The sequence below is a fragment of the Pempheris klunzingeri genome, chromosome 14 (assembly GCF_042242105.1).
Source record: "Pempheris klunzingeri isolate RE-2024b chromosome 14, fPemKlu1.hap1, whole genome shotgun sequence".
Taxonomy (NCBI): Eukaryota; Metazoa; Chordata; class Actinopteri; order Acropomatiformes; family Pempheridae; genus Pempheris; species Pempheris klunzingeri.
The window spans coordinates 21784338-21809345 of NC_092025.1; the positions used below are offsets into that span (position 1 = coordinate 21784338).

The 25008-nt window shown below is 41.1% G+C and overlaps 1 protein-coding gene across 3 annotated transcripts; it reads right to left on the minus strand.

Annotated features, from left to right (window-relative positions):
* Window positions 1-194: 194 nt before the first annotated feature.
* On the minus strand, window positions 195-23595 carry usp28 (ubiquitin specific peptidase 28). Of its 3 annotated transcripts, none has more exons than XM_070843123.1 (26): window positions 23449-23595; window positions 21030-21104; window positions 19967-20087; window positions 18710-18797; window positions 17882-18044; window positions 15138-15224; window positions 14877-15014; window positions 13674-13744; window positions 13488-13564; window positions 13255-13403; window positions 13039-13166; window positions 12737-12832; window positions 12463-12642; window positions 11176-11384; window positions 10255-10325; window positions 9736-9964; window positions 8689-9024; window positions 7797-7930; window positions 6751-7029; window positions 5987-6082; window positions 5120-5298; window positions 4602-4680; window positions 4032-4111; window positions 3275-3398; window positions 2703-2901; window positions 195-1801 (listed from the first exon to the last, which is right to left on the minus strand). In XM_070843123.1, the coding sequence occupies exons 1-26, from the start codon at window positions 23491-23493 to the stop codon at window positions 1626-1628; spliced, it is 3609 nt and encodes a 1202-aa protein (XP_070699224.1). In that variant the 5' UTR covers window positions 23494-23595; the 3' UTR covers window positions 195-1625. The 3 variants fall into 3 exon arrangements, with proteins under 3 accessions (XP_070699224.1, XP_070699225.1, XP_070699223.1); XM_070843124.1 differs by having other exon boundaries at window positions 8689-9021; window positions 21030-21107; XM_070843122.1 differs by having other exon boundaries at window positions 21030-21107.
* Window positions 23596-25008: the final 1413 nt, after the last annotated feature.

Below are 25008 nucleotides of genomic sequence, written 5' to 3' on the forward strand. Positions count from 1 at the left end.
CTGACCAGACGAAACGTACTGGTTTAATAGTAGGATTAATTGATTGATGATTTTCTTTCGTAAGAATAACACTTCAACAGTCTTATTTTTTTAAAGATATGCAGATAAACTATGCCTCAGACTTCAATATGAATGTTGTGAAGAGAATATGAAGAAACTGAGTATTAAAGTATTATCTGAAGAATAAACATGAGGACTATTTAAAATATTTATTGAGTATCATCACAGATTACAAGTGGAAAAGCAGTGTGAAATCAGCAGCCACGTATCTGGGACACCAGAAAAACACGGCTTCATCTTTTGTTCCGTCTCCTTCGTTTCAAAGGGTTCACACGGTTTAAAAAGGACCCTTCAAAATGGGAGAAAGGACACATCTGTAGAGCAGGTCGCTGTCAGACATGAACAAAGAAGACGTGTCGCTGACCGACTGCTCACATTTACTGAGATCTGAGTGTGCAGCAGAGCAGAGCGCCCGGCCAGTAATATTTTTTATGCATAATAGTACTATAGATCTCTTTCTTTCTAGCTTCACCTACATGTAACATCTCCTACAATCTGTATCGGAAAAATACAAAGTAATATAAAACATATATTTAAAAAAGCTCATTCGTATTTGTTACTGTGCAGCACAAATCTAGTGTTTTTAGCCCCTTATAAAGGCCATCTTGTGCGTTCACACTGCTTAGCAACAAACCAACAAATCTTACCGATCCATTCACTTCCTGCCGAGTTGAGTGACAGCCCAATTGTTGCCAGTATTTAAAGTGAACACGTTTGCCAATAAAGCCAATAAAAGAGTGCCAATTAGAGCTCCATACTTCCCTGTTCTACATCTTGACATCTTGTCTGGAAAGTATTAAAAAAAAAAAACATGTTTTAGATGTTAAACTACAAATATAAAAACATGTTTCAGATGTGCACTTATAGCTGCATTAGGGTTGCCAGTTCTGCAGGTCATAGGACAAAAAAATACAGTGTTGCTACCTTTTAGGCCTCCTTTTGCATAACCTGCTGCTGCCATCATGGCCGTTAGGAGTTTTAGGTACGGTTAGAGTTCTTTCTGGGGTTGCTGATGGTGGTGGGTGGGCAGGCAGGGGGCATACAGGCTGAGAGAGGAATACAGAGGATGTATTTTGATCATTTAGAGAGTTTTAAAGCCTGTTGAAGGCTTGTCCAGAGGCTTTTGTGTTGAAGTGTCTTGGTGTTTTCTTGCTGTTGTGATGTGATCATAGGGAGACCACCATGCTACATCCTCTTTCTATACCATAAATGTTTTTTTTAAGTTAATGTGTGGTTACTTTGTTCAGCTTTGTTGCTCTTGTCTCCCCTTTTGTCTGATTATGTGCAAGTACATGAGAGCAGTGAAAAAACCAAAGTCAGATTCCTCGTATGAGTTCACATTGTTGGCCAATAAAAGCTGATTGTGCTTACAGCTTGTTATCTTTAAACATCGAAATGATATGCATGTGCACTGCTAAACCAGCTGTTAAATGAAATACATCATTTGGTTTGTTGAGAATTACACGCTGTCACAGATCAATCCTTCACCCATGTTGCTTGCAGGTCGGACGCACAGTTCAAGGAGGCTGCTGGGGGGGTGGTGGGAGGGTGGAACATTCGGGGCTTTACTTAACGGAGACTATCGAAGTGCTGTGGATGGACTCCATGACGGCAGCCAGGCGACTGCACAGGTCGTGGGCCTGGTTGACGTGCACTTTGGGAGGGTCTTTAAGGACTACTGTCTCAGCTGAACCGTCCAGAACCCTGGGCAGGAACTCACCCAGCTTCACCTGCAAGGAGTCTGAACACAAAGGAGGAGTATTAGAAGTGGCAGTTCATTTTAGTTTTCTGTTTGTTAGTGTTGGTATCAATGTAGGTTTGACTAAACTAGAATTAAAAGTAGTATTAGTTGATTTGGCTTAATTTAGGCTTAGTTTCAGTTTGACATTTGCTGAAAGGAAGAGCCTGCAACGCTGGAGAAAGGAGCAAGAGTAGCTACATTTAGAAAGTATCCAACCAAAAATGTTCTGTACAAATCCACAATCATGTAAACGCCAGCAAAGCAGCCGTCACAAACGTAACGTCAGCCTGAGCTGCTCTCTGGGCTCAGAGGCTGAGCTTCGTGCCATTAGCTCACTAAACGACAGACAGCAGCAGCTCTCTGTCCTTCTTCAGCTCAGTGCCTGTGAGCTTCCTGCTGGTAACTCACCACAGTCTGCTGCTGAGCACTCATTTCAATTTTGGCTTCATTTTCGTTTGAAATGAGTCACTTCCAGCGTGCGCACAAGTACGTAGGTCGACAGGCCGGTCGGCCGCCCAGTCATTTCATTTGTTCCAGGTGAAATGACTGGAGGGGTTTATTACAAGGTCACAGAAAACTGGATTTTGTTCTTTTTTTTGTCAAACTATTTCATTTATTGAGTGCTGTCGGGCTGTTGTGAGAATTTAAACCAATAAAACAAAAAGTGCGTCTAAAACAAATTGCAGGTCCTTCAAGTTTTGTTGAAGTTTTTAATCCCTCTCGGCGCTATTGGTAATGTTCTGATGAGTAAATCCAATTTAACTTGTATCTCCTGCTCCACTAGCACACAGACGGGGACACGTGCGCAGTAAATTCATTCTATTCCACTGATTGACAGCTGAAGCCAGAGGTGTAGCAATAGACCAAAAAGAGTTGGTCTTATTAATTCAACTCATCCTACCGTCCATATCCTGGCCCAGGCAGCAGCACCAGTGGCTGCGGATGGCCTCCATGGCGTCCCGGTCCTCCTGGGATAAAGCCGAGTCCCGGCTCATCAGGTGAAGGCAGGGGATGACGGCTTCGTCCATGATGGCGATGCCCTCCTCCACGTTGGTCTCCTCACCGCTGCAAAACAGCCGCGATGCGCTTTCATTCAGTGCCTGTGAGGTGGGTGTTGGCGGGAGGGGGAGGACGGAGAAGATAGTAAAAGCTCCTCAGTATTTACTACTGTATGTCGTGTGTTCGATCAGGTTACAAGTCAGTGCTCATACAGCATGGCGGGAATTATACGTTTAGATACACAGACTGGAATCACTTGTCACAGAAGCTTGTTCCAGTCCTGTCAAATCTGAGAAGACTATAAACTATACTTTTAGATTGTAGATGGTCAACTTTACAAACAGATGTTATTTTGAGTGACAGGTTTGCAAAGAAAGTAATGTTTTGATCAAAAGGGCAGAGAGAGAAATCTTTATATACTCATACAAGAACTATCAAATTACAAACTATGCAGTAGAACAATAATGTACTCACAGTGAGACATTTCCTCCTGTAAACTGCAATAAGAGACTTGTCAATGCCACGTTTCTCTCCGTTCCTCAGCAGGGTGGCGTTGGTCTCGTACGCATGAGCCAGGTAGGTCAGTGCCACCCGCAGCCTGCAGCACACAGACAGTCAGCGTGTCATTCAGTACAAAAACTGTCAGTCCCACTATCAGTCAGTGTAAATGTAAGTCATGTAAACCAAATCATTGTTATTTTCAGGGCAGAACACCGATGTCTAGAATTGAAGCTACACTGAACCCAGTCACAATTCTGTTCATGTGTAAATATGTGGCAATACAGGAAGTAAAATGGTATTTTAACTGACCTTTAATATATCCTGCTTTTTCTTGTTCTTGTCATGCACAGTGTAAGAACAATAGTAGCTATTGTGTCTTCCTGTTCTCTATTTTGCACGTGCTTTATGCTTATTGTAAAAATAAAGTGAAGTATGCACGCACATCCAGCCATAAGTGCACAAGTCTTGAAATAGTCAAATCAACAGCTTGTCCACTTATCTACTGCACCAAGGTGACGTTTTGAGCTCTGCTGCTCTTCGTCAGACTACAGTGACATTGCATGACGCCATCTTGATGCATTTGAGCTGTGACTACGCTTATCGCAACTTTCAGATAGTTTCAGAAACATCAGTGGTGTCTGAGATTTTTTGGTGCGACACAAGCAAGCGGATCGATATTGAGCCGACACGTGCTGGTGGAGTCGCGTCGTGGTGAACGCCGGACACCTACTTCCCATGCTGGTAGTGCTCCAGTCCGGTCAGCAGGTAGACAAACACCGTTCTGAAGAGCCTGTAGTCATCGTGCCACTGCTGCGAAAGAACACACAAGAAACATAACAATCAGTCCATTTACTCTTTGTGCTGTTTTTCAGCAGTCTGATCACATTGTAGAGGAGCAGCTGCAATTTATGTCCCTATAACTACTAACTGAATAAAAGCTTTATTTTGTAATATAGAACATTTCTTCTTCAGTTGTCTTTTCTCTTTTGGATTTCAGGGAGACAGTTGGTCATAAGATTACTGTCAGTGAATCTCATGAAAAGATCAAAACCAACATTGTGATGTTTAATCTTTAAGGAAGGTTCAGTCATTTCCTGTAACTGCAGCTGCAAAACAGATGAGCAGCTGACACGTTGGTGTCTTTGCTGTTTCACCTCACTGCCATTCAGCATTTTTAACAAATATTTCTTATTTACATTTAATTTCTATGTCTAAATAGAGGATTAGCAGATTAATTTCCAAGGAAATATCACAAAGATGGGACACATTAACCAATCAGATGTCAGCTGATAGACAGTACCAGGTACTCATCCATATCCATGTCCTCTGGCTTGATGAGGCGCAGTTTGGCTCGGGCTTCCCTCAAGATACTGATGGCCCTGCATGTACAGAAAGAACATATGAAAGCCTTGAACAGGACTAACACTGGAGGTTTCCCACCCTGCTGCAGGTCTCCGCTCTGGACACTAGATGGCATAATAGGTATTCTTTTTAGTCTTTTGTATTTCTTCTTGATATTTTAAGCACTGCTGCTCTGAGTAAAGTCTTCTTTCCAGCCATGTTTTACCCTAGTTACTCATTCGCTTATGCTATTTGCCTCAATATTGTACATAAACAACGCTAACTATTGTCTGACCAATCAATTTATCTTGTCTCCTAATACTTTTAGCCTCACAACTTCTCCTAATATCATATCATTTTCTTTTGTGGTGTAAGTTTCATCCCAGATTGTGACAACAGCTTTCTTGCGTTCTCATTTTTAGAACTGATCCAGTCCTAATGCCCGAGACTGATCACGTGCCTGTTATCTGTGTGTACCTCTCATCGAAGCTCAAGTTGCGGTCAGTAAACTGCTCCAGCAGCGTCCTCTCAATAACACGCTTGGGTGCCTTGTTCTGGAAGAAGTAGACCAGAGCGTGCTGCAGACGAGCGTCCTCCTGCGGTGTGGTCTCCTCCTGGGAGAGCTCATACAAGCGGGAATACTCCTCATGGAAGGCCTGAAGGCGCAGTGGGAACTGTCTTAGTTGTAATTATTTTCAAATTTCCCAGTGTGCTTTTAGTTGCCAAACATGTAAAAACGCCAGAGAGAATTTATTTGATGCCGCCTCACTGTGCCCTTCGAATGACTCATACAGGAACTGAGAGAGTTACAAGAGATACAGTGATAATGTTTATTAACAGAGTTAAAGGCAGGCTAACGTTCTCCATTCATGATGAGTTAATCTCATCAGAAACCATCCACATGTGAACAGATCACATTCATGTTGCAACCGAGACACTGGTTTGTATTATTTTCTATTTTGTCATAAAATTGTGGTATTTTTTGGATTTCAATGAGTCAAAAGACGACGTTTAAATGCTCTTCTTGTTACTGACTTTGACCCCTTAAACTAGCATCTATAGAAAGAACTCTTCCGGAGGCTTCTGATCCTCTACTGATATACACTGTTGACTGCTCAGAGATATATATGTATGCTGTGTTTTGAACTTATAGCCAACAGCTCCCTCAAAAACATTTGACTGTGTTTGTATGATTGCTCCTAGAAATTAAGTAGTTCAATGGTGCAATATAAATATTGTATCTTGCCTTGCAAATACTATTTCAGCAGAGATTATTCAATTGTTTTGTGCAATGCAGTGATGATGTGAGACACGAGGACCTTCGATATTCCTCAGAGATCTTACCTTGATGAGGCCGGCCTCAGGGCCTTCCTTATCGAAAATTTGTCTGGCCTTTGCTATGGCTAGAATGACTCCCTGCATAGCTGGAGTCAGCATCATCTGGGAAACGAAAAGGAGAAACAGGAGTAATTACAACGCTACCATCTTACTGGAATAAAACCAAAAATATATATATACAGGAGTGACATCCTGATGAGTATCAAGGAACAACTATATCTCTTCACATTTTAAGTAATCAATTCTAAACAAATCCATATTAGTGTGGCAACTATTTGAGAATTAAAACTGCTTGTGATGTCTTTGTAAAGATTTAGAGCAGTTTAGAGTGCAGGTCCAAATGTATCAATCTTCCTTCGGTTATAGTTCCTTTAATAAGATTTGAATACTGTAAAACAGCAAATTCATATTGTCCCAAAACACAGTGAATGAGAGGCAGGAAGCACAATTTATACTTTTCAGCGGACAAGCTCCCAACAACTGGAACACAAAGTTGAATTTTTAAGAAATGTTAAGCTTTTAATCACTGAGGTGGTGTCATAAATCATATCATCATATCTGCAAAGTTAATATTGTGGCAAGTTGACAAAAGCTGCTCAAATCTCTATTATATATCATAACGTAGTAAAAAAAAACAACCTGCAACCCAGAACGAACTTTTTAAGGCTGTTTTATTGCATTTATCTATCAGTTTTGTTTATATTTGGGGACTAAAAGTTGAAAAGTGCAGCTATGTGGTGTGAGCTACTCACATTTTAACACATACTCACCTCTTCATTGTATCCATCAGCATCAGCCCTCACCATGATTCTGCCCACGTTCGGGATCTCCACCTCTGAGACCTCGTTCTCAGCCTGCCGCTGTCTCACTGGTACCTCCTGCTGCTGCTCCTCCTGATCCTCCTCCTTTGCTTCATGTTCAGGAGCTTCTTCAGAGGCCTCTGGCTCGCTTTCAGCTTGAGGGCCGGGGCCCGCCACCTCTGTGTCGTCCTTCTCCTCACGGACGTCAGATGGCGCCTGGTTACTAAGCTCTGCGTCAGGACCAGGAGTCTGACAGATAAAGATTTAACAACATGCATCTTCTTCAATCCATATTTTAGCTACATCCACTTATCCAGTTCAGGGATTTGCCAGCCCGGCTCCTATCCTTCAACACCCTTCAGAACTGGGTGTGCCCCCATGTAGAAACGGATCTATCCTAATCTACACACCTCTATGTATTATAAACACCTGTGGAGTGAAGTGAATACATGTGGAAAATGTACCAGTCTATTTTAACTCTGACACAACACAACACCAACCGCGGTGAGCAAATTGGCACAGCGAGTGTGTTAAATTCAAAATGGCTCCTACTGGTATCCAGTGAAAGGTTGGTCTTATTATATGTAGTGAGGTGGGTCAGCTGCACACTTGGAGATACACTAAGGGAGTAATAGCTTGAACTAAGATACCAGTTTATTTAATGCCATCCTGCAATTAATCTTATATTTATGAAGGTTATAATCAGTTTTTGTTGACAGTGTGTCAGAGGTGCTGATTTGACTCTTCGGTCATGGAAATGATAATATGAAAATTATGTGATATGCTTGTGAACTAGCTTCTAACAAATCAGTTGATAACAGTAATTAGTCCTGACCTTTACTCTATCTGTACATTACTCAGCACCCCTTCCAACACAAAGCCTGGACCTCCATCGCTATGCTAAGTGGTGACATGGGATCCTTGACCCAGATGTACACACTTTATTTTTGTGGCCTAGAATTTCTGACCCATATTCTACAGAGGGGGGGGACTGGGGGTGTTATGGACGTGCCCACCTGACTCTGAGGCTCCTTCTCAGCTGAGGTGGAGCTCTGGCTGGGCCCCAGGGTGTCAGTGACTGCTGCACTGCTGGTGTCGTCTGGCTGGCAGCCAGGGGTCTGCGGTGATGACGGCGATAACTCTGATTCTTCTGCGGTCAAAATAAAGAGAGGACACACATGACTGTATTGCAAAGTACTTTATATATAACGGCTGATACAAATTCTAAGCAACAATATAGTTGATATACGAGAATCTTATTTCCCCGTTTCCCTTCATGTAATACTTTATCGTCCTAATCTTGTGTGGCCAGACCTTATAAACAGGCAAGATAACAGAGATCACCCGTGCTGACGAGACATAAACAGAGAAGGGGGGGCTGTTCATGTGGTGGTGCAACAACAGCAGTGCTCCACCATTTTGTATTTTCCTGACCTGAAATTTGCTTTGCCCGCCTGTGTGGTCTTTTGGGTCCATGTGAGGCAGCGCAGAGTGAGCTGTTGGTATTTCGGTATGTGAACACAAACCTCGCTCTGTGTTTGTTGACGTGCAAGTGAACGAATCTTCAAGCTGAGACTAAATTATTTGTATGAAAGAGATAACTCACTCCCAGCTGAATCGTTACTGAAAACACACTACACAGATGCTAAAAGCTCCTTTTTGTGGATTATCCATTTTTTACCAGGACCATTAAAAATAAAAGCTCTACTTTTGTGTTCCCCAAAAAAGGTTTACACTGTCGTTAATGCAATAACATGCAATTGGCTTAAAATCTGTAAGCACTGGTTTAAATTTACAATGGCTATTAACAGTGGTTGTTACTTCATGTGCTTTATGCCAATACATTGTGAATAATAATACAGAATGGGCTGATGAGGCTTTCAAAAATCTCTAGTCACCACTACAGACCTTCAGGCTTCTCTCTGGGATCAGGCTCCAGATCCTTCTCTGACTCTGGGTCTGGTTGTGGCTCTGAAGAGGCTTCCTGGTCCAGTTCCTCAGTGGATGGTCCTGACTGGGGCGCTGGCTCAACAGGTGTTTGGTGTGTATTGTCTGAACTGGGAATTGGGGGCTCTGCAGAGGCTGTAGACTCTCCCTGTGGGGTTGCGGTCTGGCAGAACTGCTCCTCCCATTCACTGAGCTCCTGCTGGAACCAGCGGTTGTCTTCATGGACGTAACGTCTGAGGATGGCTGGCAGGGAGTCCATCCCATGGAGCACCTGGCCTGTCTCATCATCTGTGTCTTCTGGGAAGATGTGGGGCAGTTATTACTTATTAGACTTATACAATAAAACCCACTCACTGACCTCACATCTAGATATTAGCCATTAAAGGTTTTTTTTTAAACCTGGGCCCAATTTTTACACCATTTTGGGTTCAAAAGTTTTTGAATTGGTCCAGTAGTTTGCCTCAGCCACACTAAATGGCTATAAAGTAATCCGTTGGGGCAATTGTGTGTCCACAAAAAGTGTTGGTTTTTGCCACCGACAAGCTCAGATTGTTATTCTAAGTGTCTGACAACATTATAGAAAGGATCCCTACAGAGACAGACCAGTAAGATTCTTTTGGTTTAACCACAAACAGCCATTTTAATGCTCGGTTAAAAGCCACCAGACCAGGCATGGGAGTTGCTGATCTACCGCTCATTCAAGCGGTCAGTTTGTTTGTGACTTCGGTATTTTAAAGAGTTTGGATCCAAACTAACATGTTAAAACACCAAAGTCACAGCTAGTAGACCAGTAACTGTTTTTGTCAATGGATTCCAGAGGCTTTAAAGACTGTGATATATAAAAAGCTGTCACAGGTCTCTGTAGGGATCTATTCGTTAATCTTGTCAGACACTTGGAATAACAATCTGAGCCTGAAATGATTTAAAGAAAGGGCCCAGGTTTAAAAATACCAGAGTTCTTTAAGTAGAATTAACTAATTGTAATTACACAAACAAAAAGAGACACACCTGTAATAAGGTTGGGCAGCCTGTCATTAATGTACATCAGGCAGTATGCACTGGCGTTGGTCATGCCCCCAAATGAGTCTCGCTCCAGCTCCTCCCATGATGACTCAGTGATGCTTATATCATTGTACTTCATCCAGCGCTGGTTGGCATGGTCATAGATGTAGGCCCAGTAATGGCCTGCTGACGCCTGGCCTTCATGGACGAGCACTGCATGAAGTCTATAAGGCACCTAAACAAGAGAAGAGTGTGAGACAGCACTGAGCCCTCATGGATAAAACACTACAATATCCTACAATATTGGGATCTAATAACCAAATACTGAAATATGACTGTGCAGCTTTAAATTCACTGCAGTATAACATTCATCTGATCTGTTCTTATTTGTATTCTCTATCATTTTCTATTTCACCACAGAGGATCAATAAAGTTTCATCTAATCTCAGTCAATACAGCGGTAGATGAATAACACGTGATTGAATTGCTGTTTGTAAAAGTGAATTAGGTGAGTGCAAGTCTTACCTGGCAGAGACTGTTGTCTGAGTACATGCCCTCGAGCGTCTGAGAGAGTCTGTCAATGCTGGCCTTTAGCTCTGAGACACACACACACACACACATACAAACAGACACACAAATAAAAAAAAATCCCAGAAGGAAAACATAAAAATGAATATAGTGCACATACAGCTTAGCAGAAAATGTCTTTATTAGATTTTTTTCCTTTATTTATTATTTGCCCTATAATGGGAAGAGCGGAGTGAATGTTCCCAGCTAGCTTCAAGTCACAGGACTATGCCTCAACTCAACAATTCACATTTTAATCTCTTGTCTGGGACAGGCATGAGTCACAGTCAGCTGAGAGATACAGATATTGGGCTTGTTTTTGTGCAGTTAAGAGGCTCTCTGCCAGTGAAGAGGTATTTTCCTAAGCCACATTGAGGTTCGTTCCTCGCCTGCACCAGTTAATTATTATTATTTCAGGCATTTTTGAGCAACCTAATGGAAAAAAGGCAATTTCAGAGTCAAGATTAAACACTTTATACATCATCCACCATTACTCATTTTTCAGTAGTTTTTGTTACACATAAAAACAGCCAAATTAAACTGAATTAAACCGTATCAGATTGTTTAAAGCTGTGCTAATGACTATTTGTTCAATAGCAAGTGATCAAATTAAGTCACATAAACATAGAGTTACCACCCTATTCTGCAGTCCCCCTCAGCTTCATGCAGCGTTTGAGTGTCTTTCAGCTCATTGTTTTGGTTTTTACAGCCCACAACTCTCACCGTACTCGTCAACCTAACAGAGCCCATAATGCTCAGCTAGCTAAAGCACATGGTCACTTGTAATGTATTAGTAAATAAGAATTTTAAAAAGAAAAAAACTGCTCTTACAAAGCAATCTTAGTAATATGATAACTATGCACTGTATCATGAGCATACCGTTTATGTCATTCTCTACTTCAGTCCTCCAACGCTGTAGGCAGGTCTTTACGAAGTGCAGCTCTTCTTCAGTGACGCTGTGGGGGGCCGGGTGTGGTGGGCAGTCGATGGGGTGTCTGCACTGGGTGAAGGGCTTGTATATGGGGGTCCGCTGACAACTGGAAACACTGGAAACCAGGCCCTCCGATGAATCTGTGTCTCCAGGTTCACTGGGGGAAGCAAGAAAAGCCTCAAAGTTAGATCGGACGTCGGGCCAGTATGTTCAGTACTACGAGAAAGTTGTGGTAAAGAAGGAACCTGTGTCTCGAAATCAGTGTGTACTTATTCAGCTTTACTTTCTATTTATTAAAGGATATTTCAGGCATTGCTAAACCAGGTTTTGCTATTTTAACATATTCTGGCTTCGAAATGACAAAAATGACCAATAGTTTGCCTTAATTACTAGTTTTGTAAATTTGTCTGGTGGCTTCGAACTGAACACTTATAACTTGGGTCAAAGTAATTTTTCATGCTGCTGTTGTTGTTGTAAAGTGAGGAGGTGTTTAGGCAAACATTTATTAAACAGAGGAAGGTGACAGCTTTAATTTTAGTCTATTGTATTTTAAAATTTTGTATTGTTGTGACGACCTCTGTACCGCACTCTGGCACAACAATTTCCTCCGGGATAAATAAAGTCGGTCTTATTCTTATTCTTATTCTTATTCTTACTTTGTGGTTGCTGGCTGAGGACATGTGGTTGCAAACATAAAAAAGCTGTCAGGAGGTCAGCTGGGGCTGGTTGTCTCACCTGTGACATCCATTATTTACATATTACATTCATAATGAATTGTTATGAAACTACAGCTTTAAATAAAAGCTAGAATTATTTCACAACTGTAAATTCCTTCATTTAACTTCTCATTTCAGAGAATATTTCAAACAATTATGACGGTTAAAACAATTAGACATATACAATGAGTGTTAAAATCACATTCTTACTGACACACCATTAATAACTACAGGGACAGCTAACCCCACACACTGTAACAGCCTGTCACAATGTGTACGAGTGTCTCTGAAGGTTAATAACTTGCTGTTAAAGTAAGTTATAAGAATGAAAAGGATACCGATTTCAACCCAAGACCTTAGGCTTCCCTCTAATTTAGGACTGACTGTTGTGAGATATGTTATCGATGAGCAACTTATATGAGAGTAAAAGATGTGAAAATGAACCCTGGTCTCGCCTACATTATTCTGCTTCTAGTGGTCACTGCTTTATACTGTTCTCTGGTCCTCTGTGTACTCAACCTGTTGCCTTTGGAGATGGGTTCACTGAGTGGGTGGCTTGAAGGTGTCGGTGAAGATGAAGTTAGTCTCAGATCTTCAGCTGGGGATACATTTGAAGGCTTGGTGGTGGCAAACTCCAGCACGAACTGCAGCATGTCAGCCAGAGGATACTTAGTGGGTCCTGAGCCATAGTTTTTGTAGCTGTGAATAAAGACAGGACACAATTAATACAAGATTTGTTCCCATAAAGTTGAGAAACTTCAACGCCACGTCTAAGCTGTAAGAGGTAACTTACCACTCAAGTTTCTGTTGAAGGGCGGCAAGTTGCTCCTTGAGTTTTTTCACTTCTCCTCTCCTTTCATGGGTCTGTTCTATGTTTTTGTGGAGATATCTGTAAACAGAAGAATCAGGAAATCCCCCAAATTGATCAAAGTGTAAAAACATTTTCTTCCCTTCTGACAAATCAGTCCTGGTGAAAATTGGTGCAGCCTGTGTGTCCTTTAAAGTTATCCAAATGTCTACTGTAGAAGCATCTTTTTATGTGTTGGAACAAGTGAAACTGAATAAACTTGCATGTCTATGAATGTGTAAACTCACCTGTCCATATAAATGATTTGTGGGAAGTCCAGTTTCTTGTGTATCTTTTCAGGACGACCAAGCTGGGTGTTGAATTCAAATCTAGACAGTTCAAATGTCAGGATTGGTGGCAACTTCTTGAACCATCTCTGCAACGAAGAGAAAACACGACTGTTCTACCAAAGCATCAAATCACAGGAATGCTGAAAATGTTAGTCAGTGGGTGAAACTGGTCACCTCTCGAGCAGACGTGGTGCTGTGATCTGAATGCAGCGACTCAATCTCCTTCTCAACCATAGCACCTTCTAGACATTCATCCAGGTTGTTGAAGCCGTTGACTTGCAGGGGGTACTGACCAAATTGCTCGATATTATACAAAGTCTTACCTAAGCGGAGTCACACAGGTGTGAGTGATTGGAAACAGAATTCATATTGTTTGTCCATGACAAAAACGTATCCATAAGTCCTACCCTCATGCCGTCTCTCGGTCACAAAGGTACCATAGAAAAGCTGGACCATCGGGTTTTTTTGTTTGTCCTCGGCGTTACTGAAAATAAAACATTTATCATTTGTGTATGAATGTGTTTTAGGTCATTTAGCAAACAAAGAGAAGAGGAAGAGTCAATGTATGTGGATGACATCAACATTTAACTTACTTTCCATTGGCAGCCAGCTGAAATGCATCCTCCAGCCAATCAAGCAGTTTGTGGGAAAACTCACTGACATCCTGAAATGGAGAATGAAAAAAGGTCAAAGTTAAGATAAAGTGTGTAGTTTAATAATAATGGACAGAGTTCAAGAATAAAGATAGTCACAAGTTCATTCTTCACACTGGAAACAGTTTGAAGTTTCATGAATAATTCTTGACTCAAGGTCTGTTTCTTAAGGTTTCAGCCTCATTTCACAGTCTTCCTCAGTGGATGGGGTTAGCTCAGTTGTCATGGAGATATCTCAGGTATAAAACCACCTGCCATCATACTCAGGTCACATGATGACACCTGGGCTACACTATCTCTATGACAACTGAGTGAACTCCATCCACTGACCAACACTGTGAGATGTGGATGAAGTGAAGCTCTGTCAAAAGCTTTTAAGGGCCATTATGTGTTGATTTGACTGAATATGGCAAACCTGACCTAGGAAAGTTCCCTCTTCACCCCCCCAACAGTGCACACTTTGGAAAGGCAGTTCAGACCCGGGGTCTCCTGTTATAAGATGCAGTCTGTTTGTGGACTTACAAATGATGCCTGCTTTAGTTCAGACACAATCTCTCGCTTTCTTTATCCTCCAAAAAAAAAAAGCCTCGTAAGAAGATAAGTGAGACAGAAAAGAATGAAAAGAGAGACAGGGGTGAGCACAGGAGCAAAACTAAAAGGTAAACAGATATAAGTTCACTTTCCTTACTAAATGCACCCCTGAACGCTGAAATGTGATCTGAGACAAGTTGCAAATGTCAAGCACGTTTAATGTGAGGGATTCTTTTCAGAGGCAGTTGCATCACTCTGAACAGTGATGTCGAAACTCCCTCATAGCTGCTGATAACTGAACTAATTAATTGCTCACTGGATACGCTTCTTGTGATACATCATCTCATCTTCGGGGGGGGGGGGTAATTTTTTTTCATGTTTTTCTTCTGTGACTATGTTTTTGTTTTTATCACACAAACTAACACGACAAATTCATAATTATAAAAGTAGAGATTGGAAGCAAGAAACACTTGATTACATGAGGTAGATATGTCCTCTGGCTGCTCCCTCTGAGACTTTCCAGCCTTACTGACAAACAGGAGGCCCCTAAGTTTTAATTGGACCTTAAGTCAAGATTTTTTTTTTTTATCATGAGGCAAATCAGTGTTTCACCTGTTGGGCCTCGCTGGTCCTGAAGGCATCTCGCAGTAGCTCCACTGCAGCAGAGGGATCCACAAACCTGCGGGTGGAGCCCACCATGAGGGCAAACAGGCAGCGCAGCTCCTGCATGAAAGCTATGTTCCTCTTGTCCTGTCAACACGAGCTCAGAGTCAAACTTCAGCCTGGTGGGAATGGCAGCGGCAGAGCATCCCACTGCTGTTTTGGAGAAAATCCCTGTACTGTGTATGTTGATGACGGCAGCAGTTTACTCACAGAGTGGCTCTTACACTTCTCCAGGACTCGCTCAGACAGATGGTAGTTGAGAACCAGCCTCCTGAACACGGGCAGGTGGAACAGTGACTGCAACAAGACAAGAGAACAAGGCCCATTAACGCAGCCATCCAGTCGGTGGGAGATTACCAGCTGGCAGATCAGAATTACAGCGGTCCTGCAGAAGGAAACATGGTCATATGCAAAATACAGCATGTTGCTTGATCAGCACAGATACTGTCACCCATGCCAATGATAGTTAGCTAGTTAGCATCTGTAGCTGTCCACAAATTACATTTTTAATTCACGTTTTACTCTACTTGGGTGTTTTATGGATTTAAATGACAAGAAAATTGTGTTACAGGTTTGTTCAATGATCTCCTATAATTGGGGGGGAAATGAAAAGCCTTACAATTTCACGGGTCAAGGTTATCTAAATGAGATATAATTGAAATTAATTTGGCTCTAAACATGAATAAGATAAAATATATAATATGTAATTTACCTTCAGGGATATAACACAGAAGAAAGATACAAGTTTTTGGTATTTTCTATTTTATTTCATACATAATAGTCAAGCACACAAACCATGTCACTGTGGTACTCTGATGGAGATGCTTCTCATGATAAACTAAATGCGTTAATACCAGTCAGTTACTCTTATGTGTCATGTGCGGTGGTGAGTGGAGCTTCTGAGCACAATATCTTGATCTATATTTCCACTTGAGTAGGAAATTCAATTACGGCTTATCTCAGTTTTACTGTAATTCATATCATGAAGGATAAAAGAGGGAATATGAGCTGACAACTAAATCATGTGGTCACTCAGCTTCAATCTGATACCATAATTACTTTTCCAGAGGAGACCACTCTATCAAGACTCGGGCCCTGTTGAATCTACAACAACCAGTTCAGACGCCAGCAAAAAACAAAAGTGTATCATTTAAACATCATTTGTATTCAAACACTGCCTCATTTCCCCATTTCTGCTCCCAGACAATAAGCCCCGTTATTTGGGGCTTATTGGTTTGACTTCTGCATCAATGTAGAAGCATATCAGAGTTCAGCAGAGACAAACAATCCCTGTCTCCTCTCTGTCCACTTCAGGCCACTGCTCGCTCCCTCAACACATCACTCGCTATTTAATTATCAACGCAGCCTGCGCATCTCAATGTGGGCTCCAGTTTCTGCCGAGCCACCTGATAGGCTCGACTAAATTCAGTCTGGAATGGACTTGTAATAGCATTAGCAGCTCAGAGGCATGCTGTATGTTCTCATTTAGCAGAAATATGCTTATATCTTTTTGTTTCCTTCCTGATGTCTCTTATACTCTATTAGGTTGCTGCGGAGTCACTGAGAAGTTGAGATTGAAGGAGGATGTCTGTGTGCTCATCATGTCCCTGTCTGGTACTGAACTCGTGAGAGATACAGTTTTGAACCAAGTGACTTAAACGCACATTAGAGCTCTAAGAGAGAGTTTTAATTTTTTCCCACATGTGGTTAATCTGTTAGAGATTGTTGAAAGCCAAAAACACACTTGCTGACTGCATAAAAGGGGCGACACTGCAGACAGACTAAAGTTAGACGTGTTGGAAAGGAAACTGTCAGTGCATAAACGTTTGTTAAGCCAAGTGAGAGGCCTATTTTAAGTTTTGGATGTGCAAAGGATGTGAGACACTGTTAGAACAGGTGGACACTTAGAGGGAGCTGAACACACGTAACAGATGATGCTGGGTGTGCAGCTGTATTCTGACTTTTGTAACTTGAATTTGTCATTACAGGACACTACTGACGAACAAAAAGGATGTCAAAGTGTAATTAATCAGATATAAAGTTAACAAACACAAAACACTTCATATGTTAATGGGAAGGGTTTAATAAAAACCGAGCTCAGTCAAACACCTTGTACTGTATGTAAACATGTACTGTAACCTACATTCAAACAGTTTCCTCTGCCAGAAACACAATCCCAGCTGAGCACAAGCAGATCTCTGTGCTCAGCTGGAGAATTACATATGTGTTTGGATGGTAAATGTATTTTATGTCACAAGATATTTTAGTTTTCTGAATATCTCTGCTGGACATTGTTTCATATAATTTTCAAACAACCCAGTCCTAAAATTACTAACACTACGAGGCAATGCACATGTACTCTACAAGCTCCCTTTCCTATGGATAACTACTTACAAATAAAGATCATGGTTATTATCATAAAGATCGTTACTATCCGAACAATCCCAGTATAAGATGTGTTTAGTAAATGTATTGGCAGAGATGTTTATTCCACAGTTGCAGCATATCACATTTTAGCCTTGCTTGACATGGCTTCCATCCTATGTCACCACACACTGTAAGTTTTTGTTTTATTTTATGCACACAACATGTGTTATGTATCTGCATATTTCATATTATCCCCAGTAAAAGAAGGATCAGAATTGGTCTAACTCTGTATTACATTATCTTACAATATTACTATAATACCCTCTTGTTTATATTCTTATTGTAGTAGTAGTTAATTTATTAATAAACAGCAATGGAGGATCCAGTACAGGCTTGGTAACATTTTAACTGAAGCAGTTTACTATGTTTTAGAATGAAAAGTACTGTTATGCCAACCTCAGCTGACAAACACCACCAATGTTGTGGAAGAAAAATGCCTCACAACTTTTACTGAACACTGAACTTTAATTCTTTTGCTGCACAGTTCCTCATTATGTTGATTTAACCAATCAGACGCCGACTCTCACCTGGATGACGGCGCTGAACCAGCAGGTGTTTCCTACATTGCGAATGCCCACGGGCCAGTCGTCCTGACGGATCCAGTCTGCAGGGCTGCACATCTCACTCTGGGCTTCACACCTCTTCCTCTTCATTCTCGCTGCATTCTCCTCTGCGCTGGCCTCCAGAGCCCTGCGGTACATTCAATGACCCATTTCGAAGCATTGAACTGACACTTTTATACAGCAAGTTAAAGGTAAAATCAAACAGAAAGTCAGAAGCCCTTCTTCAGTGCTTCAGCACGGACACATGTTAATAATGAAGATGTTAACATGCTGATGTTTAACAAGTAATTATGATCACAAACACCATCCTAGTTTAGTTTAGGTTTATATCTCTATGTATCCGTGTTGTACTGCCTGTAACAAATAATAAATTACAAATCTGTGCTAACCCTTCCAGTAACTGTTTAAATATCTCATTTGATAATTTACAGCCATGCTCTGCACGTGGCATTTGATGAATAGCCAGAATATCATGGCAATCAATCCGGTCTGTATTAAACTGATAGACCGGCCGAACACCGAATTACCAACCCTTAAACCATGCCATTGGCTTAAAAAGTTAAGCACTAGTAAATGTACTTACTGGGCAGATACCTTTACTGACTTGCTAGTAATTTTGGATATAAATCTGGGCAGTTTGTGACCAAGAGAAGAAGAAAACTCACAAATGTCCACATCCACTGTTTCCATTTTCGTTGTATTCTCCATGAAAGTCAGCAGTAAATAAAAAAAAACAAACCCAATCACAGTCCACAGTAACAAAGGAGCACTGCATGAGAAGCAGCTTCTCACCTATTAAATTCTCTCTCCTCTTCCTGGGCATTGTGGGACTCCTGCAGGCTGAGTTCTATGGCGGTCTGCAGTTCATCTTTAGGAAGTCCTGAAGAAACACATAACAATACCATAATGTGTCATCTTCGATCCCACAACTCTAACTTTAACTGTTTCATATTCAATTTGACCAACATATGGGGTGTAATAGATTGCAGAGCTCTTCATAATATAATTCTTCTTCTACTGCACTGTGTGTAATACTGAGTGCAACACCACAAACGTGAAGAGATTTGTGCGGTTAATCCTGTTGAGACTACAAAGACATTGCCATGAGATCTGCAGACAAACTGGCAAGAGCTACTCAGTTCATTCTCGATTTCAAAGGGGTGCAATCAGATAGACCTACCACCAATCAGAGCAATGAAACGTTTGAGTGTAAATTAGCAAACACATCTTTCTTATCCATAAAAGCTTCAAGTGCATTTCTTTGTTTTTCTTTTACAGAAAAGAAATACTGTAAAGTTTGTTCAACAGTGATGTGATAGGGGACTCAAAGGAATATTACATGTCAACGCCAGCCATCTTGGTTGTACATGAAAACAGCATATTGTATCGTATCGTAACTTGAATCACATTAGATAAGCGGTTGTGATTGGTGCGACCCCGGAAATCTGCTGGAAATCTGTCTGAACGGCAGGGGGAAGGACAGATGTATCTGACATGAGCTCACAGATTCACAGACTTCTTAAAGAGAGGAGGAGGATGGCTTTATTTGCCCTTTCAGAACAGGTGAAAGACACTTAAGATGACATGTTTGTTTGAACCACACTGACACCTTAACTCAGCTCAAGCAGAAAATCTAGTTTTAAGCTCAGACCTTGCTTCAGGGATGCAGAAAGGTAATGGCGTTGGAGGGGGGGTAACCACACCCATCAGCTATAGTGGGTGGGGTCACACGTCCAACAGACTTGGATCTTTTGTACAGAAGTCACTAGTGAAGCACTTGTTTTCAGCTTGGTGTTCAGTTACTCTTTAAAGATGAAATTGCCTGCTCCATATAGCATCATTTCTGGCAAACATAGAAAAGTGAATCTCCTGTTTGTAGAAGTCTTATTTGTTTGCAGTAAACTAACATTTCAAAATGAATCTGATCATCTGATCATGATAATCTGTGCTGGAAGTATTCAATCTGCAGTTCTAAGTTTGTATAATATTTTTGAAGTATGAAAACTGTTTGACACTAAAGTGTGTGTGGTCAGAATTTGCCCAGCGTACCTTTCTGGCCCTCCCAGACCTCTCCGGTGGTCCCCGACTCCTGTGCTTCTCCAGGATCCTGAACCTCCGCAGGCTGGGTTGTCAGCAGCCCAACAGCATGTCCAATGTCACCCTGACTGGCCTTTACAAGAGGGGACACGAAAAGATAAGGTCAGATATTCTAGATATTATTAGTGTCAGCAGAAGATCTAAAATAATATGTGCTCGCACACAGCTGATTCATTTATCCCCTTTTATGTTTGACACCAGCAGCACAGAAACATTTCTAATTTTCTCTGGAACTAAGAGAGCGAGTCTCCCTCCCAAACCTGTGAGCTCCTGCTGAGTCTGTCTGGTCCTGGTGCAGCAGGTTGGATGACGGCTGCTCCGCACTCAGACAGACTGTTTATTTGACTCTTTGTCAAATATCCCTTTTATGAGGTTCTTGCTAAGTCAAGCACCCGGGGACTCTTTTCATTTGCACCCTGGGGTTGCTGTTAATGCATTCAAAGAGTGTTTCTTTAACATTAATTACAATTTAAGAAACAGCAAGAGCTATGCTTTTAGCAAATTAGTGACACGGCTCTAGGGATGGATTGCCATACACATCACTTAACATGTTAACATGTTTACTCTCAGGAAATGACAAGCCCTACAGATATAGGTCACCAAAGACCCTTTTCTCTAACTACATCTAATAAAGCACGACTGCTACGGCTCAATAAGCAACTTTGAGCTCAAACCTGGTGATTTGGTTGTCTTTACAATGAGCATCACAGCCTCACAGAGCTGCTGGCGTGTCTGCAGACACATCTTTTCATTATCAAGATAGACGGGTAGGCGACATGTCTGATTACTATCCAACTGCAGCTAAACTGTATTATTAATATTAATCAGTAAGTTGTAAGGAAATTTAGTAATAAGTAATCTTGCAGCATGTTTGTGTGTATTTATTCAGTATTTGGAAAATTACAATGCTGTTATCATGCAACATTTGCCATAAGAAGGTCGTTCATTGTCTTGCATTGCCGTAGAGCTCAATACCAGGGGTCCCATGAGCACATGATGATTTCATAGGGCTTACATTCAAGGCTCTGTAGAGAATCTGAGGGTCCTGGATGCCAGTTATCTCCCTCAGCTGGTTGATCAGCATTTCGCTCTGCTGAGGGAAAGAATTGGACAAAAGGAAAACAATAGTCAAGCTTCAGATATTTAATGCACCGCTCCAACCAACCGGTCCTCAGTGGTGCTCACATGTGCTGAGCTAGTGATGGACTGGCATTTGACTCCCATTTGGACTGATGAAACGGACAGAACTGGGCCACAAATGGGCAATCCATTGGGTCCAGTACGGGTTTAATGGGAATAATAATAATAAATCTTTCACCTTTTGATCCATTTTATTCCACTGCTTGCTCATCAAAAGTAGATTTATTGGTCTAAATGGCCCAACGAGCCTGTGTAACCCATGTTCAAACCCTCATGGTAACCAGCAGATATCCCACTTTGATCCATGTACTGTTGTTGGAAAAAAACTGGGGCCCATGTGGCTCCTGAGGATAACAGCTCATGCTGGCCTCACTTTTAGCCTGTGACACAGATGGGCAGACACACACGGTGTATATATGGAGCTGAAGGACAAATGCCAACCTGCTGTGCCTATATGAGGTCGTCATGTTGGCCGGGTCGGGACAATGGCTTAATAAAGCCACGACAAATGTAGTGGCTTCAATACGCAGTATTAAAGGAACAGTTTACGCTTATTTGCGTTCTTACAGAAAGTCAGATTAAAGGACTGATGCCACTCTCACATCTCTGCGGCGTATATGCGGACACATTGCCCAGCAGCGAGCGGAGAATCCAGGAAGTTACTGATCTCAGCAGATAAAAAGTCTGCCAGTAAAACAAAAAAGATATAACATGTTATTTGGGGAGCTTGGACCATGTTACTGTTTGATGGAGCCTGGCTGGATGCTTCCCCTCATTTCCAGTTTCCTGTTTTTCTGTGAAGATAATCTAATTGCCTGATTGTGGTGACTTTGTATTCACTGTTCACTAACAAAATAAGTGTATTTCCAACATTGTTATTTGCTATTTCAATCAATGTTTTTTAGATAAACTGTCACCTTGTCTTTCACAAATACCTCCTAAAATATTTTATCCTGCTGTTTCCTTTAAACTGAAGAAATGTATTTAGGCTGGGTGCAACTAACTATGTGGCTACCACACCAAACATCCCATCATCCGCATTCAAAGCGGTAAACACAGACTCTCAGAGGCCGTCATATGTTTTGACCTCATAGACAGGAGACGTGAACTGAAAAGAAATAGCATAAGTCTGCTGAGTGAGAGCCGCTATATTAAGCCTCCTACCCCAACAGCAGGTGGACATGTCAGGGTATCTCTCTCACACACACACACACACACACACACACACACACACACACACACACACACACACACACACACACACACACACACACACACACACACACACACACAGGAAGCCAAAGGCAGGCTGAGCAGACTTATATGGAGTCCGGGGGCTATCTGAGACCCTCTTGGTTAGCCTCTATTTTCGGCTACTGACATGGATAGCACAGGCTTCTGTTTATCATTCCACTCACCATGCCACCAGACTTGAGTGAAAAAGGCACTGGGTGTCTCTCTCTTTCTCTCTCTCTCTCTCTCTAACACACACACACACACACACACACACACACACACACACACACACACACACACACACCTCCAATGTCAATAGCAAACAGAAAACAGAGGCAAACAAACAGCAAGGCTTTTATGACATTACCTAACACCATACAGTTTCTGCTGTATGCAAACTCTCAGTACACAACATCATTAGAGGTATGGCTCCATGTCATGTCTGCTGGAATAGTTAATGAGGGAGGCCTATTGACTGAGAAACAGCCTGCTTGGATGGGTACAGAGCCAAATACTGATTAAAGTGTAAATGCTCCACTAAGGAATAATGTGGTTAGTGTTTTTACAAAACTTACAAAAGAAATCCAGTCTTGTATAACCTGTATTTGTAGGCCATTGACTGCAACAAGTTAGTTATGTGTCCCATGAGAGTAAAATCTAAGTTATCACAGCTTAAATACCAAATCAAATGCGAGATAATAGTCATTTAGCTAGTATTTATTTTCCTCAGAGGCTATAAAAATGTAAGCAAACGTCAATCAGCTCCGTTGAAAGAATATTGTGGGTGTACAGTATATCAGATGTTTTAATTATATTAAAATACAAGTGATTTTGTGTATTTTATCTGTGCCGAATAAAAAAATTTTGTATAAAAATTATGATTAAGCTTCAGGTTTTTTTTTTTTTTTTTACACGCCTTTAAAGATTACTTTAAAATTGCGGTTTTTTTAGTACAGGTCTGGGCTTCGCACAACAGAGGGGTTAGTGTTAATGTTAGTTCCGACGCAAACATGTCACTTGTTATGCTTAACAGAGGTTCCATCATCCTTTGCGCTCACCGAGTTTGTTGAGTTTTCTCCATTTTCAGTCTGTTCACCTCTCATTGCAAATGATGACAGAAAAAGACCCCGAATTTCCTCCTGTTTGCCCAAAATTGTTTTCCGCCCCGAGTCCGAGTCAGACCAACTCCATCTGTCAAGCTCCGAGAGCGGCCGGCCAGCTGCGCGCGCTCACCTGTCAAGACACGCGCGCACACCAGAGCGTGCACTGACATTTATGGCGCGCGCTCCCACAACGTGACAATAAAGTTTAATAATGAAGTCTAATTCTCTTTAGAATAAACCCTGCAATAAAACATGCTTCCTGCTAATATTCACTTCTTTGTGCTTTTTCATAAAAACCTATTAGATATTTTAATACTTGACACAGTTTAGATATATTTTCTTAAAAGCACTCTCCTGAAAAAAAGTAATTCCGAACTAATTTCAATCAAGTTTGCATATTATTACTAGTGGCCACTTGAGTTTGTGTTTTCCCTGCATTTAAATGCAATTAAACTAAATGGCAAATAATAATAGAGCTTATTTTGAAGTGAAATGTTGATATTGTGGATATTCTGTTATAATATTACATTAAGTAATTTCCAGCAGAATAAAAATCTCTCTGTAGTTGTTCGTAAGATCAAAATGATCTGTGATGAACTTAGAAAACTCCAACAATTGATCAAAAACAGAATAATCAGGTAAGTGAACCACAATCTAATTCAAACGATACAGTAATATAATCAAAATCAAGCACAATGTTTACAATATGTATGTTTTTAATGTTTTTTAAGCACATTTTGGACTGATTTTACTACATCTATGAGGACCTGATATAACATCTAGTGTGTTTTCTCCTTCAGGTATACACATATATCGAACTAAAATTATTATTAAATTGTCCGTATATCCATTTTGCTGTCTCTAAACATCTTAAATTAATTACATCTGAGTCTGGGCATAATGTAAATGTTTTTACAATCAGTGTTATAGAAAACTGCAACTTGTGCTCTTTCAATTTAAATAAAAGTTTAATAAACACATTTTCCATTCTGTTGCTACAGTAACTCACAGGAACAACATATAATCTGTGTATGTTGCTCCAGCTCCATATGAAAACTCAATGACACTTATTTTACTTTAGGAAACTTGATGTGAAATATCAAATGAAGGTTACATAAAGTTGTTATGGGGGTTTGTGGTGAATCAAGAATGAATTTTCAGGAACATTCAAATGATGTTTCCTGTCCATCAGCTACTTTTATATCTTCACTGGTCCTGGTTGCATGTTGGCAAATACTCCAGATGACGTTGATTCAACCTTCACACTGAGAACTAACATCATTTAAAAGAGACGGCGAAGGAAGCACCTGAAGTGTAAACATGAGACACTTTATAAGAATGAAGGAGAAGGACGAACTGGTTAATTGGAGGTTCAGTTTGAATCAGAACATGCTCTATTCAGTGTAACACCTTTACATTAACAGATACCTAAGTGTTTGTGATCCTCTGTAATGAAGCAACACACCGACACTAAACAAACCTCCGGGGAGTTTCCTCTCCTGCCTGCTTCATTAT

Coding starts and splice junctions, on each gene's coding strand:
- usp28 (XM_070843122.1), bottom strand. CDS start 23,493: ATGAGAGGTGAACAGACTGAAAATGGAGAAAACTCAACAAACTCG. Junction 15,225..17,881: donor GGTTCAGCGCCGTCATCCAG/GTGAGAGTCGGC, acceptor GTCTTGTTGCAG/TCACTGTTCCACCTGCCCGT. Junction 13,565..13,673: donor CAGCTGGCTGCCAATGGAAA/GTAAGTTAAATG, acceptor TTTTATTTTCAG/TAACGCCGAGGACAAACAAA.